At 45.8% G+C, this 15,289-nt stretch overlaps 1 protein-coding gene across 1 annotated transcript in view; it reads right to left on the bottom strand.

Annotated features, from left to right (window-relative positions):
• Nucleotides 1-2,804: 2,804 nt before the first annotated feature.
• The window catches only part of LOC122389476 (acetylcholine receptor subunit alpha-like), a 62,805-nt gene continuing 50,320 nt past the window's right edge, over nucleotides 2,805-15,289 (bottom strand). The window contains exons 6-11 of the mRNA XM_043381584.1: nucleotides 10,467-10,635; nucleotides 9,983-10,119; nucleotides 6,596-6,736; nucleotides 5,527-5,646; nucleotides 4,864-5,068; nucleotides 2,805-4,558 (exon numbers count right to left, since the gene is read on the bottom strand). Of these exons, the coding sequence (XP_043237519.1) occupies nucleotides 4,379-4,558; nucleotides 4,864-5,068; nucleotides 5,527-5,646; nucleotides 6,596-6,736; nucleotides 9,983-10,119; nucleotides 10,467-10,635 (952 nt within the window). The 3' untranslated portion in view covers nucleotides 2,805-4,378. The remainder of the gene's footprint in view (nucleotides 4,559-4,863; nucleotides 5,069-5,526; nucleotides 5,647-6,595; nucleotides 6,737-9,982; nucleotides 10,120-10,466; nucleotides 10,636-15,289) is intronic.

The raw sequence follows: 15,289 nt of genomic DNA, 5'->3' as shown, positions 1-15,289 counted from the left end.
TACAGAATTATGAATCTACCATTGGCTGAAAGATGCTGCAGGCAGCCTTGCTGCATTTTTCTCCATTGAAGCCGGTGACTGTGAAAATCCTTATAATCGGTATCGAACAGATGGCATCGGAGGTGGCGCCCTCTCAAATGTACGGCCTTCCTGGTCGGACGTCTGGTTGAGAACATCGCCATCTTGTGTTGCATGTCGCCTAGCCCTCGCCCTGGCAGGGGGGGGGGGGTCGATGCGACCCCCCCTAAGGTTTTTCGAAGATAGCGTGGCACAGCCTATGGGGCAACCTTTTTACATATGACCTGAAAATTTCAGGTCCGGGTGACCTTAGGTCAGGTCACCAGGTCAGAAAAACCGGTACAAGGTCATGGTCAAATTTCAAATTTCTTTTTGCACCTGTCCAACTCACAGTTTTGCACTGATTTCCTTCAAACTTTCAGGATGTGCTAAGTTCACCGAGTTGTATAACATATAGTTCGGGTTTTTTGAGGTCACTGACCTGAGGTCAGTTAGAGGTCATTACGTCGTAATGTTAAGCCTATGGGAAAATACTAAATTCGGAAAATACTGGAGATATCCGCTTCGTTCTATCACTTTGTGCTTTGAAACCACAGTACTCAACAGCAGGTCACTTGGTGCTTCTTTGTTTGGTGTACTTATCCATGGGTCAGGTCAAATGAGGTCAACTGAGGTCAAATGACGTTTTTGCCAATAACTTGGCACATAATGACGCTAGAGCTTAAAAAATGGTACCATTGTGTTCCTGGTGATCAGCCGAATCGAATGATATGCGATATGATGCAATTTGGTTAACTTTAACTTAATTTATTAATTTAAGTTTACTTAAAATTTAAGAAAAACTTTATGTACACTAAAGCAAGATAAAAAGTATATCATTCGACGCGCCTTGACGTGCTGAGTTCACTGGTGCTTTTCTTTTTGCTTTATCTTAATTAGATCAAAAGTTATAAGCGAAAAACTTTTGACCTGTTTTTAGCGAAATTTTTACATTTATACCCCCCAAAACCCCCCTAAATATTGACCTAGAGCAACCAAATTTGCACAGGGGCGAGAACTCCAGGGGGCCCACCTACCTACCGAATTTGGTGTTTCTAGGTGCCATAGGAGCCAATCGCGAGGGGGGGGTCGCATCGACCCCCCCCCCCTGCCAGGCCGTGTTATGAAAAATGCCCTGCCAGGGCGAGGGCTAGTTACCGACTCCTGTGCACAACTACAGTTTCTTGAGAGATGACCTTTGACCTGTCGTGGTCGCTAGATGCTGACCTGGCCCAAAGGAGGTCACTACGCTGACCTTTGACCGGCATAGGTCACACGCTGTCCTCGTCTGCACCAGCGTGGCAGCACAACTCGGGCGTCTCCGAGGGACGCACAACTGCTCACTGCTCAATAAACGGTGTGCCGGTTTTTATGGGATGGGCACCATTTCGAATAGGGCGTAGATCAATGAGAACGAGTGCTTAGTGAAGCTACAGAGTGACATGTAATTTTGTTCTGGGAAATTTTGATTAGATCTCTGACCTGTTTAGGAAGCTTGATGTTTGCCTTGAACCCATAGAGATTGTTCAGCTCCGAGAAAATCAGTCAACTTAAGTAATAACAACAGCAATCAGCGTGTGATGCTTCGGCCCCTTATTCTGTGGAAGAGTTGTCAAGTTTAGCGTACGTTGGCGTAAATAATGATGCCATACCATTACCAATCTTCACAAAAGCGATTTAATACACAACTTTCTTCTAAATGGTCTGAAACATTCAGCTGTTTCGAATTGGTTTGCTCTTTGAATATTGAATTTAAAAAAAAAACATACCGATGTAATACTTGACAAGCAGCTTCGCTGTTCCGTGAACACCATTTTAACGATATCTATTATAACTATCTCATCCGTACCCCGATTTAATTTAAAGGCATAGCCCTCGCTGGCTATCTCACTCGACTACCATGCCAATTGAAGAAAATAAGCACTGAAGATTTACGTGCTATTTCGTTGCCCTGCGGTTGTTGAAATGATGTGAGTGACACATGGGGTAGAGGTGAATTTTAATGTGAAATATGTCTGCGCGTCAGAGTGTGGTACAATATCTGAGGTGTTTGACTACTGTGGTGCGTTCTAGTGTGCGTAAATTGCTCACGTAGGTGGACCTTTCTTTTGTCCTCTTTAGCTATACGTTACCCATTTTTTTGGTGTCTTCTTTTTATCACGATTCGCTCTACAGTTGTAATAAAATAACGTAATGGCACGGGGCTCGAGCTGACACTTATAGGGGCATGCATACTCCCGGCATAAACTGAGCAAGGGCCAATGATTTATGTGTGTGACTGTTGCAGAAAGTACATACCTACCTTCAACCTGAGCGTGGAGGTAGTGCAAACGTCACTCTTGGATTGTCGGCAATTTGTAGCGCCTGATTAAATGCGACCATATGACTATTACTTCCTGATTGTTATGTGAGAATAAAAGTTTTTAATGAAGTGTTATTGTCCTAATATTATTGGTCATGTTTGGACTAGACTTGAGCAAACATTTGCCTTTTGTCTATCGTTATAATGAGCCGGAACATTACGTAGGCCACAAAACATAAAATAAACCAAATCCTAAGAAGTCTTTGTCGCATGCAGAAGATCGGCCGTTTTCAAACAAGACACAAATGTGCCGTAGAAAAAGGCAAAAAGGCCTATCGTGCCCGCCTTTTCCTTCCTGCTTGGTTAGTGTGCTTCAGATATAACACTTTCGTTTAGAACAGCATAGTAGCCTTCTTTTCTATCAAGCTTCCAACATTGCAAGGCATTGTCACTTGTCAGTTTATTGTCATGCGTCGGATCCGTTACTCATCTATCCTCGCAAACGTTCATTGAACGCATAACATTCTCTCTACTGAGACGCATCACGGGAGCAGACGTCACATTTTCGCAATGAATACTTGCGTCACACAGACGTAACGCAGTGACGGCGCCACCATGGCCGCACAGTGTCACAGTGCGTCACAGCAGTGGTACGCAGCGTCACAACTTGCCACAGTAGCGGCGCACAGCGTCACAACGCGTCACCGTAGCGACGCATATCAATGTGGTGGGACGACACGCTCGAAAGACGGCCATACCACGAGGGACTAATGCTAGCGTGAGTTTCAGATACCATGCTTGCCAACCTCTCGACAGGTGTTGCGCCCTCAGCGCTGCACTGTATTGATGGTGGGAAGATTGATAGGGTCTCGAATCTCTGACTCCTATGGATACATGGACATTTGAGCACATTTCAACACGCGTAGAAATGAACGGGGAGTGACTGACATGGTACAGTCCACAGCAGAAGTAATGTGTGGTTTCAGTCATGGGTATGTTCTGCTTCTGAAGCCTAGGAACGATCAGCCAGACTGCAACGAGACTTTAAATGTTGCTTAATGTATCTTCACCCTTGCAGCTGCCAGCTACAACGTTATCTATTGACGTCTTCTTTTCAATCAGTCCGCATTTAAAAATAGTCGGTCAAAGCCATCCGTTGAGATTGGTAAAACCACACATTACTTTATCGGTGGGCTGTACAAGTCCATGGGAACCATCCTTCGGAATGCTTGAAATGAATTATTTGTGTATCACGAATGCTAGACAGGTTGGCAGTCTAAAAATAATAATATCTGCAATTCACGGAAAACTCCACAGGCATTTCGCGCTATCTCAGCTGAGACATGTTGACAAAACGCGCTTGACTTCATGCCCAAGAAGGTGTAAACGTCAAACCGGTGATGAATTTATAACAAAATCAACATGTATAGTATCGATTGAGTAAATGCTCCTGTGCCTAAATTGCAATGAATGTCTATAGTTTATACCCTGCTAAAAACATCAACCGTGAACAATTTATAGTAAACATATAAATAATTTATCGGTATAAATGCATACCTAAGTAACTGACAGAGAAGGGATAACCTGCGAATTGTTGTCGGTGCACTTCATGCAAATGCTTTTTTTGAAGTAAATTTGATATTATATGACTACTAGTTGTACCGTATATCCCAGTAATTATACAATATAAATAGGATAATTATGACCATGTTAATATACACCGGCAAGTTACGTCCATAACACTCTCGTGTCTCCTTGCCCACACAAAGTTTTGTTTTCGCTACATGCAGGAATAACAAAGGTGTCATTGCTGACTTCATCAAATTGCTATTCATCAATAAAGTATCCAGTCCAATCACGAGCACTGGCATGCATAACCTCACTCATAAACCTACTCTTGTCACAATTCACAGACCATTTTCAGTCCTACGCTGCACCTCAACAACCATCGCCATATCCCTTGACGAGCGCCAGCACAAAGCACAGCTTCCTATATCGTCCGCCAGTGGCGCTGTCATCTCACTTTCTCCGCCGGAACCGCCCAATCTCTGAGTATTTGAGGTCGAGTGCGACCCGGTCGTCGTACAGAGACGGCGCCTGGAGGATGATACCAGCCGTGCCGACCACCACAGCCAGCAGAAACACCCAGAGGAACAGCCGGTCCAGCACCATCGCCACGTACTTCCAGTCCTCGCGCACCTGCGGAAGGAAAGACGGGGGAGGTTATCCAGCGGTCAGGGGTGAGCACACGTAAATATTCCTCTTACGCACACTTACGCTATAACTTTCCACCTTTACACTGGTGGTCCCCATTTTTAAGCTGACATAAGCGCTTATAGGATATCACGATTCTTCCGTTTACTGTCGTGACCACCGGACCCCTTGCGGTCCTGTCTGGACGGTCACCACCAACCAGGACTGAAATAATGAAATGCGATAGAAATAAGCTCCCCGCTCCTTACACATGCAGATGACCTTTGACGCCCATCACACTAATAACTCACAGCCAGCTGATCTTCCTTGTTCTTGGTGTTCTCGGCGATAAAGTTGACACACCAGCTGACCCGATGGATCTCCTGTGAGCAGCCGGCCAGCCCGAGGCGCGACCGGTTACCGAGAACAGGCACCCGGTCACAGAGGGGGCTCCAGTCGCTCGCCTCTCCGCCGTGCACCTGGCACGACGGGTTGATGACCGACTCTGAATAGTGCCTGTGGGGAAAACAACACTCGTGTGGGTAATGGGGTGAATGCAATGTGCACAGTAAGCGTTTTAATATACAAAGCGGGAAGTTAAACACACCATGACAAGTGTTTTATTTGGCATACGTGGGCCACAGTCACATGAAAAAAAAAAATCAACGAGGAAGGCAACTATTCACAAGAAAAGTCCAAGTCAAATCACAATGGAGCAGATAACAACTTCAAGAAAGGGAGTCGTGAACGGCTTTTTATCTGCAAGAGTTCATCCTATTCTCTGAAACTCTCCAAAAGTAAACGAGCCTGAATGTAAACAAAGCCCAAAGACAAGATTCGCAATAGTATCCGTCAGCAATGTCTTTCTTTAAAGTATTTTTCAACGTTTTTCAATGTTCTACGACATTTGAAACATTATTTGTATTATACACCATACTCATACACAGCGCCCCTACTATCGCTGGGGCCCTCACCTCTCTGCGCACAGTTGAATCCCCTCGACGGAGGAGAGCGACTGAGAGCCCGTCAGGTTACCGGTGGATGAGTTCCGCACCGAGCTACAGCCGGGCAGAGGCTCCCCCGGCCGCCAGCCGCTGGAAACGGGCGAGCTCCCACGGTCAGAAGCACCAACTGCAAAGTCACTGACAACCACGCGTTCCCAGGAGCATTGTCAATGGTCGTTTGTATGTGTTTGTTGTAACTTGCAATCCAAAAAACGTCTTGCGCACGACATACTCGGAACTAAGAGAAATGGAAACAAGACAAGATGTGAAGTGGCGAGACTGCTACAAATGAGGAGCGATAGCCCTTCAGGAGAGACCCTTCAGGTGAATAAGGAACATATAAAAAAAAACAGTTTACAGGCTGCTAAACAAACAGCCCTATTGCATTTCCGGAACCATATGGGGCGCCTGCAATACAATTTCGTTGCCGAGAATAGAACTGATTTGCAGCCGGCCTCTGCCATCATGGTGTAATTGTGCCTCATATATCGCCTGAGGGAAAAACAATGATCTGCACAGCTGGTAAGCAATAAAGCGTGATTCTGGAGCACTTCAGCACGCCCATACTTTGAAGCATTCAATAAATCATCTGATATGAGAGTGGTACAACTGTATAAATAACTAAAGAAAGGATGCTCATGATTACGGAGTAATGTGCGCTTATGAAGATATTTCAGTAAGGAATAACATCAAGCATCGATCTTATCCTTGCAACAATGCCCAAAGTTGCCGCATTCCCATCACCATATATATATATGTCTCACTTCTCAGCCGAGCGGACATTTCTTTTTGAAGTATAGGTCGTATTTCACGGCTAGGTGATGACCCCATTTCCTTTCATCTTTCATTTCCTGTGATAGCATCGAGCGGCAGACCGTAGCATTGCTATTGCATTATTATGGCGCTCAATGCACATTTCCAGGTTCCGATGGCCGCCAAACGACCAATCAGATGGCTTATTAAGCCTTGTTGAGCTTACAAAGCCCACTCCGTGAGCTGAGGGAGAGGAGAGGAGAGGAGCGGGGAGGGGTGACCCGACCTTTTGGGAGGTTTCCGCGGTCGCCGCATGACCAGCAGGCGGGGCAGCAGCTGGATGAAGAGCCTCCGCACCCAGGGCGCCATTCGGTGGGTCTGCGGTGACCGCCAGTGCACGTTCAGCACCAGCACGGTCACCACGATACTGCAACAGGACACAGAAGGAATGGCGTCAACTCAGCACTGCAGAGCAGACAGAGGGCCATAACTACGTAAACTACATAGATACTAATTGGTGCACGGAGAATTGACTCTTCAACATGATATTTTAACGGTGCACTTCGGCAAAGAGGAACTTATGTTTAAATTCACTTTGCTACCCATCTGTTTTCTTCCAAAGCCTCAGCTCTTATGATACAGCACACTGCTCACGGGTCAGTAATCAACCGCTAGCAAGTTTTGACAAAGTGCCCAAGGTCTTGGTAACATTTTCGTTCACAAATCTTACCATACTCCGTTTATACTCATAGTTATGTCATATGTCATCCCGACCGTAAATAACACTCAAAGGCGTCATCCCCTATCGGCTTTTGTTCCCATCTCGATCATAATTTACGACATTAACAGCCAGCTGGATGGTCACATTCGCAACGGGGTCAACCATAACCCCAACTATGTTGTGCGCTTGGCAACGGTCCCATTCCACTGGCCCAAACTCCCGCTGCCATCGCGGATAACTGTCTGATATACGACCAGTGGCAACAATAGAACAGCGCGGAAATCGGCCGGTCCGCCTTTGACAGGCAATTCTCCTAAATCCCGAGGCGCCGAGTAATAGCCTACACGCTGCCGGGCCAGCGGGACAAGGAGGGGTTTGCAGGCCTGGTAATGTCCACATGAAACTGTTCCCACGACAGGACGGGGCGACCGGCAGCTGTAAACTGCAGCTTATCGCCCGCAGTTTTGTTACTTTGTTTCATAAGCAGCAATCCAATGCGTCTCGGGCAATGTGAGCGAAATGACAGTGTCGGGCTATTTATAGCCCCCCTCCCGTTTTTCTGCAATAACTTCCAAACCGCTTGACGGATCGACGCCAAACTTTCAGTACCTTCGGCTGCATCAATTTGACACCTAATTTGAACTTCGTAGCTACTATAGGTCGGCCGGAAATGACGTCAGAGTGACGTCATGTTCGTCCGATTTCGACGCAAAACATTGAACCACGGCAATCGCTCCCAAGAGCTCAGTTTTTAAGCTAGATCCAATTTCTTTGCATGAGAGGACTCAGAATAGACTGCGCTATCAAACTGCTATCTCGGATTTTCGAAATTTTGAAAATTTCGAAAATTTCAAATAATAAAATTCAAAATTTTTATTTTTACATTTTTTTCAAAAATTTTTGACTTTTCGAAAAAAACGGAATATATGTGATAGAAGTCATTATTATGACTACCTCTAGCAAGTTTTAGCTAAATATCTTCAAAAATGGCCAAGTTATACGCATTATTGCAAAAAATTCACAATTATTAATTTTTCAAATCAATTTTTCAGTACGTATTTGGCATCGTACACCAATATAAATGGCACCATCGTGTTCCTGAGCTCAAACTGCATCCAATAGACACCATTTTTGTTGAAAAATTTCAACTTCAAAATTTGACCTTTTTTGACCTGAAAGTGACCTGACCTAAGCTAAATTCGACTCAAAATGACCTCGAATGACATAGACGACATCAAATTCGAAATCTATGGCCTAAATGGACCATAAAACATGTGTCACGTGACCGACGCATGATATAATATTTTCGTGACCTGTGATGACCTGACCCTGACCTGAAAATCAAAGTACAAGTTTGGTACCCGCAAGGTATCTAGAGCATCTGTTCACGAGTGTGGAAACCAAAAATGAGCCTGATCTGACTTGTAAGACGGCGGCCAGAGCCCAAAATGTGAACAAGCCAAAGTGCTAATAATTTTTACTTTGACCTGACCTGTGACGTCATCGGTGACCTCGAGGTCAATGAAATTAGGTTTCGTTCGACAGTTTTTCCGGGGCTATCAGACGCCGTTTGAATTTTGACGATCGGCCCAGTAGTTTCGGAGTTAGGAGGGGGGGCTATGAATAGCCCCCCCCCCCCCCCAGTAGGGCGTGTTATACACAGACCCCAGTGGGGCGCGGGTTAATAACGTAACTCCCGGTGCATAACATACATATCGGCACTTGCCACAGCGCATTTCCTTCCAAAACTTTGTGATGCAAGTATATTATGCAATAAATGGTTCACTTCAAGTTTTTTCGCGTTTTTTTTATTCTTTTAGTGACTAATCTCTCCTTAACCCACGAGCCGCTGGGGGGGGGGCATAAAGTTGCCCCCCTTTACGTTTTGTGGAATATCTCCGAAACCTGATGAGCTACGAACGTGAAACTTGGCATAGCTTCAAATGAATACCTAGGCAATGTTTGAAGAAAGTTTGGTGGTTGTAGCATCTAAGATGACGTCACAGTGACGTCATAAAGTTTTGTCGTTTTCCGATATGGACCGTTTCTGATGACGCTGAGCATGAAACTCAACTGTAAATGAAGTAGACAGCACCTGCTGTCATCCTAAAACATCTAAGTACACTTCCATCTAGTTGCTAACCAATAATCGGCCCTTTATATTCGGTCCCATATACCTGATGTATCGTGAGGAAACTGAGAGTCGCAAATCTATAATTTGACTTATGACGTCACTGTGACGTCATTTCAAATGGGATCGACACCAAATTTGGACACAACCTCGGCTAGGTATTCAGAAAGATGTGTGCAAAGTTTCGCTTCTCTATCTCTTCGCGTTGCGACGATATCGCCGCGGAAGTTAAGGGGGGGGCAACTATATGCCCCCCCCCCCAGCGGCCGGCGGGTGGCGCGGAGGCCCAGCGGCCGCCGGGTTAAATACGTATACAGGCATTCATTATGTAGTTTTCTATGCATGCGATAGGCAGACCAACTACATCCATTAATTTTCCCAGTCCACGTCTCCCCGTGAAACTAATGAGGCCGGCTGCAAGACAAACAGCAGAGGAGTGTAATGAGGTAACCTGGCACGGCCGGGAAGCAGCGTAACCATGCAAATTGCGATCGATCCATTAAAGACACACGTTAATTACTCCACCAAATATTTTGGTAAAATAATTCTATAACATACTGCGTTCCAGCCAGTATTGATTGTAGATTTTTAGCATAAGAAATTAGAAATAAACGTAAGAATGGGAATATTATTATTACAAAAAACCATAATTCATGACCCAAAGGGCTTTTATGAGGCCCTTTATTCCCATGCTTAGATGATAATGAACGGAGTACCAACTACTCGTCGATTGAGTCCAAGTCGGTCAATGGTCAGTTATATCACAACACTCTGATAGGCTCTTTGAGAAATTCGAGTAATTATGTTGAACTTTACTCTACCTTATTGATACGAGTATCATTGCGAATATGAGGTATTTTCCGAGCAGCGGGACGACCAGTGACGTCGGCGGGATGATCTCCACGACCAGCAGGAAGAACACGTGCAGACTGATGAGAATGGAGATGGACAGCGTCACCTGGGGGCAGTGACGTCAGATGTTCTCAGTTACATCAGTGATGGAAATCAAATGAACTGCCACCTAGTGGAACAATGAGGTCTCAGACCAGGATTCGACCCACACATGATGTTTCTGATCGTATCCCTCTCACACTGACGAATGTACGATGAAAATGAAGTTCCTGCCGCATCTGCATGGCTTTGTGGTAACAATTACTTTATGCAACTAAACATCAGTACCATATGCCACTAATGCTAGTTATCCTTTTCTCTCGCTCCCCCCTCTCTCTCTCTCTCTCTCTCTCTCTTCCTCTTCCCCCTCTCTCTCTCCCTCTTTCTCCCTCCCCCTCTCCCTCTTCCTCTCACCTTTTCTCCACTGTCGGAGGGCAGATAGAATGTGAGAACGGTGAGAAATGAGATTCCCATGCAGGGGATGATGAGGTTGACCGTGTAGAACAGCGTCTTCCTCCTCATGGTAATGTTGAACGTTATGTCCAGGTACGGCTCATCACAGCAAGTGTAAAACTTCTCGTGCCTGAAAAAGATAGTTGGCTTGGTAAGTGACCACCTATTCAACCTTGCATTATCACTGATCAACTCCGATACGTTCATTACCAACGCAAGGCGGGACTACAAGAGTGCACAATCCCTGCTAAATTGCTGAGCTTGGTCAGTTCTCACACCCGATATGATTCTGCGTCACACGTTATTAGCACAATTCACCCACCAGCCCCACAGGCAAGTCGGTCCGCCGAGACGGTGTACGATCCTGCTCTCTTTTAGAGCTAAATGCGGCTTGTGTCATCTATGTGAGTATTGCGGTGCAGCATCCAGCAGGCGTACAGACCGCAGAGCCATCTATGATCTAGTTTGAGAAACTGGGAACGCACTGCCAGGCGATGGCATCAAAATTGCTATTTAATGTCATTTTTGCCAGTTGAGTCTTTCAAATCGCAAGATATGCCTATTTCTTATTGTAAATATGATGTACCTCAATTATTTCCTTTAAAATACCGCTACAAATTACTCTTATTGCATATGCACGGCACACGGCAGCGGATGACAAGCACTCCTAGCTGACACATTATTTACTTCTGCCACCAAGCTTACGTGACATTGGTGTGCCATGGAATCGCTAATCCACATTACCGGTGCATCCACATTAGCCGGCAGCGGCTCACACCTCACGCCTCGTACCAACGGTGCACGTGAGGTCAGCTGGCTCCGTGCCAGCTCGGTGACTCTGTGACCTTTGACCTACATAACGCCCCCGGGCCGTTCGTATCGGGTACCACCTACAAACGTGTCCACTGGGTGTTCACTGGTATGTCAGCGGTTCCACAGAACTCTACTGGGACGGGACAATGCGAGACGGGAAGCGATGGTCGGAATTCTATCGCCCGCGCTGCATTGCGTGCGCCCGCCATCGCATGGGAGCGTATGGCTAAAGGAGTCATTGGGGAGGACTGTCATTGGGGACAATGGTGGAGGTATAGATAAGGTCACAGAGCATTGGCATCTGAGGTATTACAGTGAGGCGCGTGTCGATAATTCATTTGGGATATGGTATGATGGTTCAATATATCTTGTGGTTGATTCCATTTTGATTTTTCAGGATACTAATCGCTAAACGCGACTGGTGAAACCCATTTCTACTGTCAGTCATGTCGGCCTTCTTGGAAATAATATGTTTCATACTTAGCAGAGATACAGCTTCTCGCTGGCATGCGATGTGACATCGTCTTAAACGGCAGTAATCTCATGGCTGGATTCACAGAAATTCCAAATGAATGTAATACAAATAATCTAATGTAATTGCAACAAGGAATGTGGATAGTTTTCAATATTAGACATTTCATTGCGCCTTTCTATGAATGTGTCTTATTTTGGTAAACATATGCTCTATAACTTTGCAAGAGGTCTTAAGCTTCAGCCCAAAATATCTACCTGTATTGAAAGCTGGTCCGTTTACCCAAATGGCCTATTCTAAGCCTTGGAAAAACGACATGAGTTGCATTTAACAACGTGTTACCTGTTCACAACATTAGGCCTGACGGAGCTCATTCATTGAAATTCACTCATCACTAAAAGACATAGTTTCTAGTTTCGTCATTTTCTCTCAGGAGCTATTTTGCGCAGCGAGCCCCGTCCGTTCTCTGAGCGCGCAGTGTGAGACATGCATAGCGCATACCATCACGACAGCCAGGGACGTTATGTGAGACACAGACAGAGAGGGGCGGACGGCACGGTCAATACGAGCCGACCGTGACCAGCCAGCGGCCACCGGAAGTGATCAGCATCCGCCGCCGGTGCGCCGGAACTTCCCCCACTTCCGGCCAGCCGCAGCAAGCAGCCGGTAATAGCTACCGCATTGCCAGCAGCGCAGTGACCGGACTCCTGCACTGAAAACAATTTAACCCAAGGCCGGCGAGTAAACCAGTGTTTCACGGGTACCCCTATCCGCAACAATTTTTAACCACCCTCCCACGAGTAGTGCTAGGTCCCATTGCGGTGTAGTCGTACTTGCTCTGAGCGGATATAACCGCTGTCAGCGAACATGTCCGCTGAGAGCAGGGACAACTACAATGCAATGGGGCCTTACTGTACTCCTGGGAGGGTGGTTAAAAATGGTTGCGGATAGGGGTACCCGCGAAACACCGGTTTACTCGCCGGCCTTGGGTTAAATTGTTTTCAGTGTGCTGTTGAAAGTACATATCTTGCCTTCATAACAGGGGGCTCAAAGTAACAGAGCCAGGCTCAATCGATATACGGACATGATAGCGCATTATAGCGCAATTATAGATAGCGCAATTACAGACCGATTTCTCTGTTAAACGTTGTGTCTAAGATTCTTGAAAGAGTTGTTTCACTTCAGCTTAAGACATATTTAGAAGACTGTTGTCTGTTATCGGACGAGCAGTTTGGATTCCGACCTGGTCATTCCGTAAACCATGCTCTCATTGCGTTGACAGAGTCAATTCGGTCCACCATCGATAGCGGCAAAATATGTATCTTGGTGTCATTAGATCTGAGCAGAGCCTTTGATTCTGTTGATCACAGTATATTGCTTCAAAAACTTTCTCATTACGGAATTGAACACCCCTGGTTTGAGAGCTACCTTGCTGAGAGATGTCAGTATGTTCGAGGCTGTGATGATTTTAGAGGCAAGGTCTCATCAGGTGTTCCGCAAGGCAGTGTCTTGGGCCCAACGTTGTTCAATTTGTTTGTCAATGATATGACTTCTGTTGCCAATAACTTGGGCTCCCTAGTCCAATACGCAGATGATACTCAGATAATTGTTTCAGGTAAACCTCAAGACATTGATGACATTATAAATCGTCTTCAAACATTGCTGAACAGGCTTCGTGTATGGTTCTCTCGAAATCGCCTGACGATCAATGTCAGTAAATCACAAGTAGCTGTTTTTGGCTCTAAAACTATTTTGAGGCGAATCAACTTGCGGAGCATTACTATCTTTGATGTTGTGATACCCGTCAAAAGTACATTGGTGAGTCTAGGCGTGACAATAGACAGTTGTTTCACCTGGAGCAGTCATATTGACAGCGTCGTAGGCCGATGTATAGGCATGTTAATCCGCCTAAGTCACCTTCGTCATGTGTTACCTCCCAAAACCATCGTATTATTGATAAATGCTCTAGTTCTTCCTCATCTTCGCTTCTGTGTGTCTCTTTGGGGCACATGTGGTCTGGCTCAGAGGAAGAGAATATCAAAAATTGTCAAATTTGCGCGGCGCATCGCAGGTAGAGAACATCAAAATATTGCATGGCGCGGTGACCTCGAGTTGGAATGCAACATTGCTGTCCTCACCGTTGTTCGCCAGTGCCTACTCTATCCAGAAACCATGTCGCCGTTACTTTCATCCCTCTTTAGGACCAGGAAATCGGAACGTAATACGAGACAGGCTTGTAACCTTGATCTTATTGCTCCTAAAACTGACTTCTTAAAACGCTCCTTATCATACCAGGGTTCAAAATTGTGGAACAGTTTGCCGACACAGATAAGAAGTGCATCTAAAAAGGAATTGATTAAATATCTTCAAACAAAGGAGCACACAGTTTAATTGTCATACATGAGACACATGGTTATTTATATCTTCGCGTATGGATTGCTTCACACTGCGCCGAATATTGTGTTAGTCGATTAAGTGTTCATATATGAATATGTGTGAAATTGTATGCATGTGTGCGTCTGTTTGTGCTATGCCACCGTAATGCCCACTGTTCTGTGGTTGGTGGATGTTTGACATAATAATAATAATAATAATAATACCTCATGTGACCTCGCACAAACCGGTAATCATGAGAGAAGAACCAAAAGCTTTATTTATGATTCGATGTGTCCTTAAACATAAGGTTGTTTCAACGCTCATATGATATCCTACTGTTTGATTGAAACATACACGAATCATGTTGCCACCGCGTTAAAAAAAAAAACAACGAATTTTGCACGGCTAAGAAAGGGAGTGATGCACATCTTATGTTATCCCACGTCCGCCTATTCGCGTACGGCTGCTCCCACTGGTCGATGAACTGCTGCCCTCCCCCTCTGTTGCCTGCTGTGGCGTGGTGCGATTCCCCCGGACCCTCCCCACCCCAGCTCTCTGCTCTCTGGTGGCTGTATCTCGGTCACCCTGGGGCCGTTTTTTGTGCCTTTATCGGTCCGTGTCCGCAAGAATCCGGATGGGAGCCCAGCGGCCACGTCCGGACATCCATTGGTGCGCGAATGGGGACACCGAGCCACTCTCCCGGTGTTGGGGATGGGCGGGCTGCCTGTGGCCCCCAGCCGCGCCAGCGGCACCCCTGGGTCTGGCCGGCAGTCGACCGACGGACAGTGGTCTCCTTATAAACAAGTCACCAGTGCCGGGAACAGAAACACGCCCGTGACGCTGTCCACAGGGACGGGTATCGGAGCTGTGTGATCCTGTGATTAACGTTTTGAAGTTAAGAGGTCGGAACGCGATGTTTGGGAGACGAGAGGAAGACTAAGGGTATAATTCGATTTTTTTTCAAGCCAGGAAAGAGATTACAGAAATCGACGAGAAGTTTTGATGTAAGAAAGGACATAAGAAATTCGTGGATATTGTTTCATATAAATCACTTTGAGAAAAACTAATGCACCAGAGGCGAGCTCAAAGAGAGTTCGTGAAAGTATGAACATATCTAAAAGTT

The sequence above is a fragment of the Amphibalanus amphitrite genome, unplaced genomic scaffold (genome assembly GCF_019059575.1).
Source record: "Amphibalanus amphitrite isolate SeventyFive unplaced genomic scaffold, NRLGWU_Aamphi_draft 000359F_arrow, whole genome shotgun sequence".
Lineage (NCBI taxonomy): Eukaryota > Metazoa > Arthropoda > Thecostraca > Balanomorpha > Balanidae > Amphibalanus > Amphibalanus amphitrite.
The sequence above is the reverse complement of the archived record's forward strand: the minus strand, read 5'-3'. Positions and strand labels throughout refer to the sequence as shown.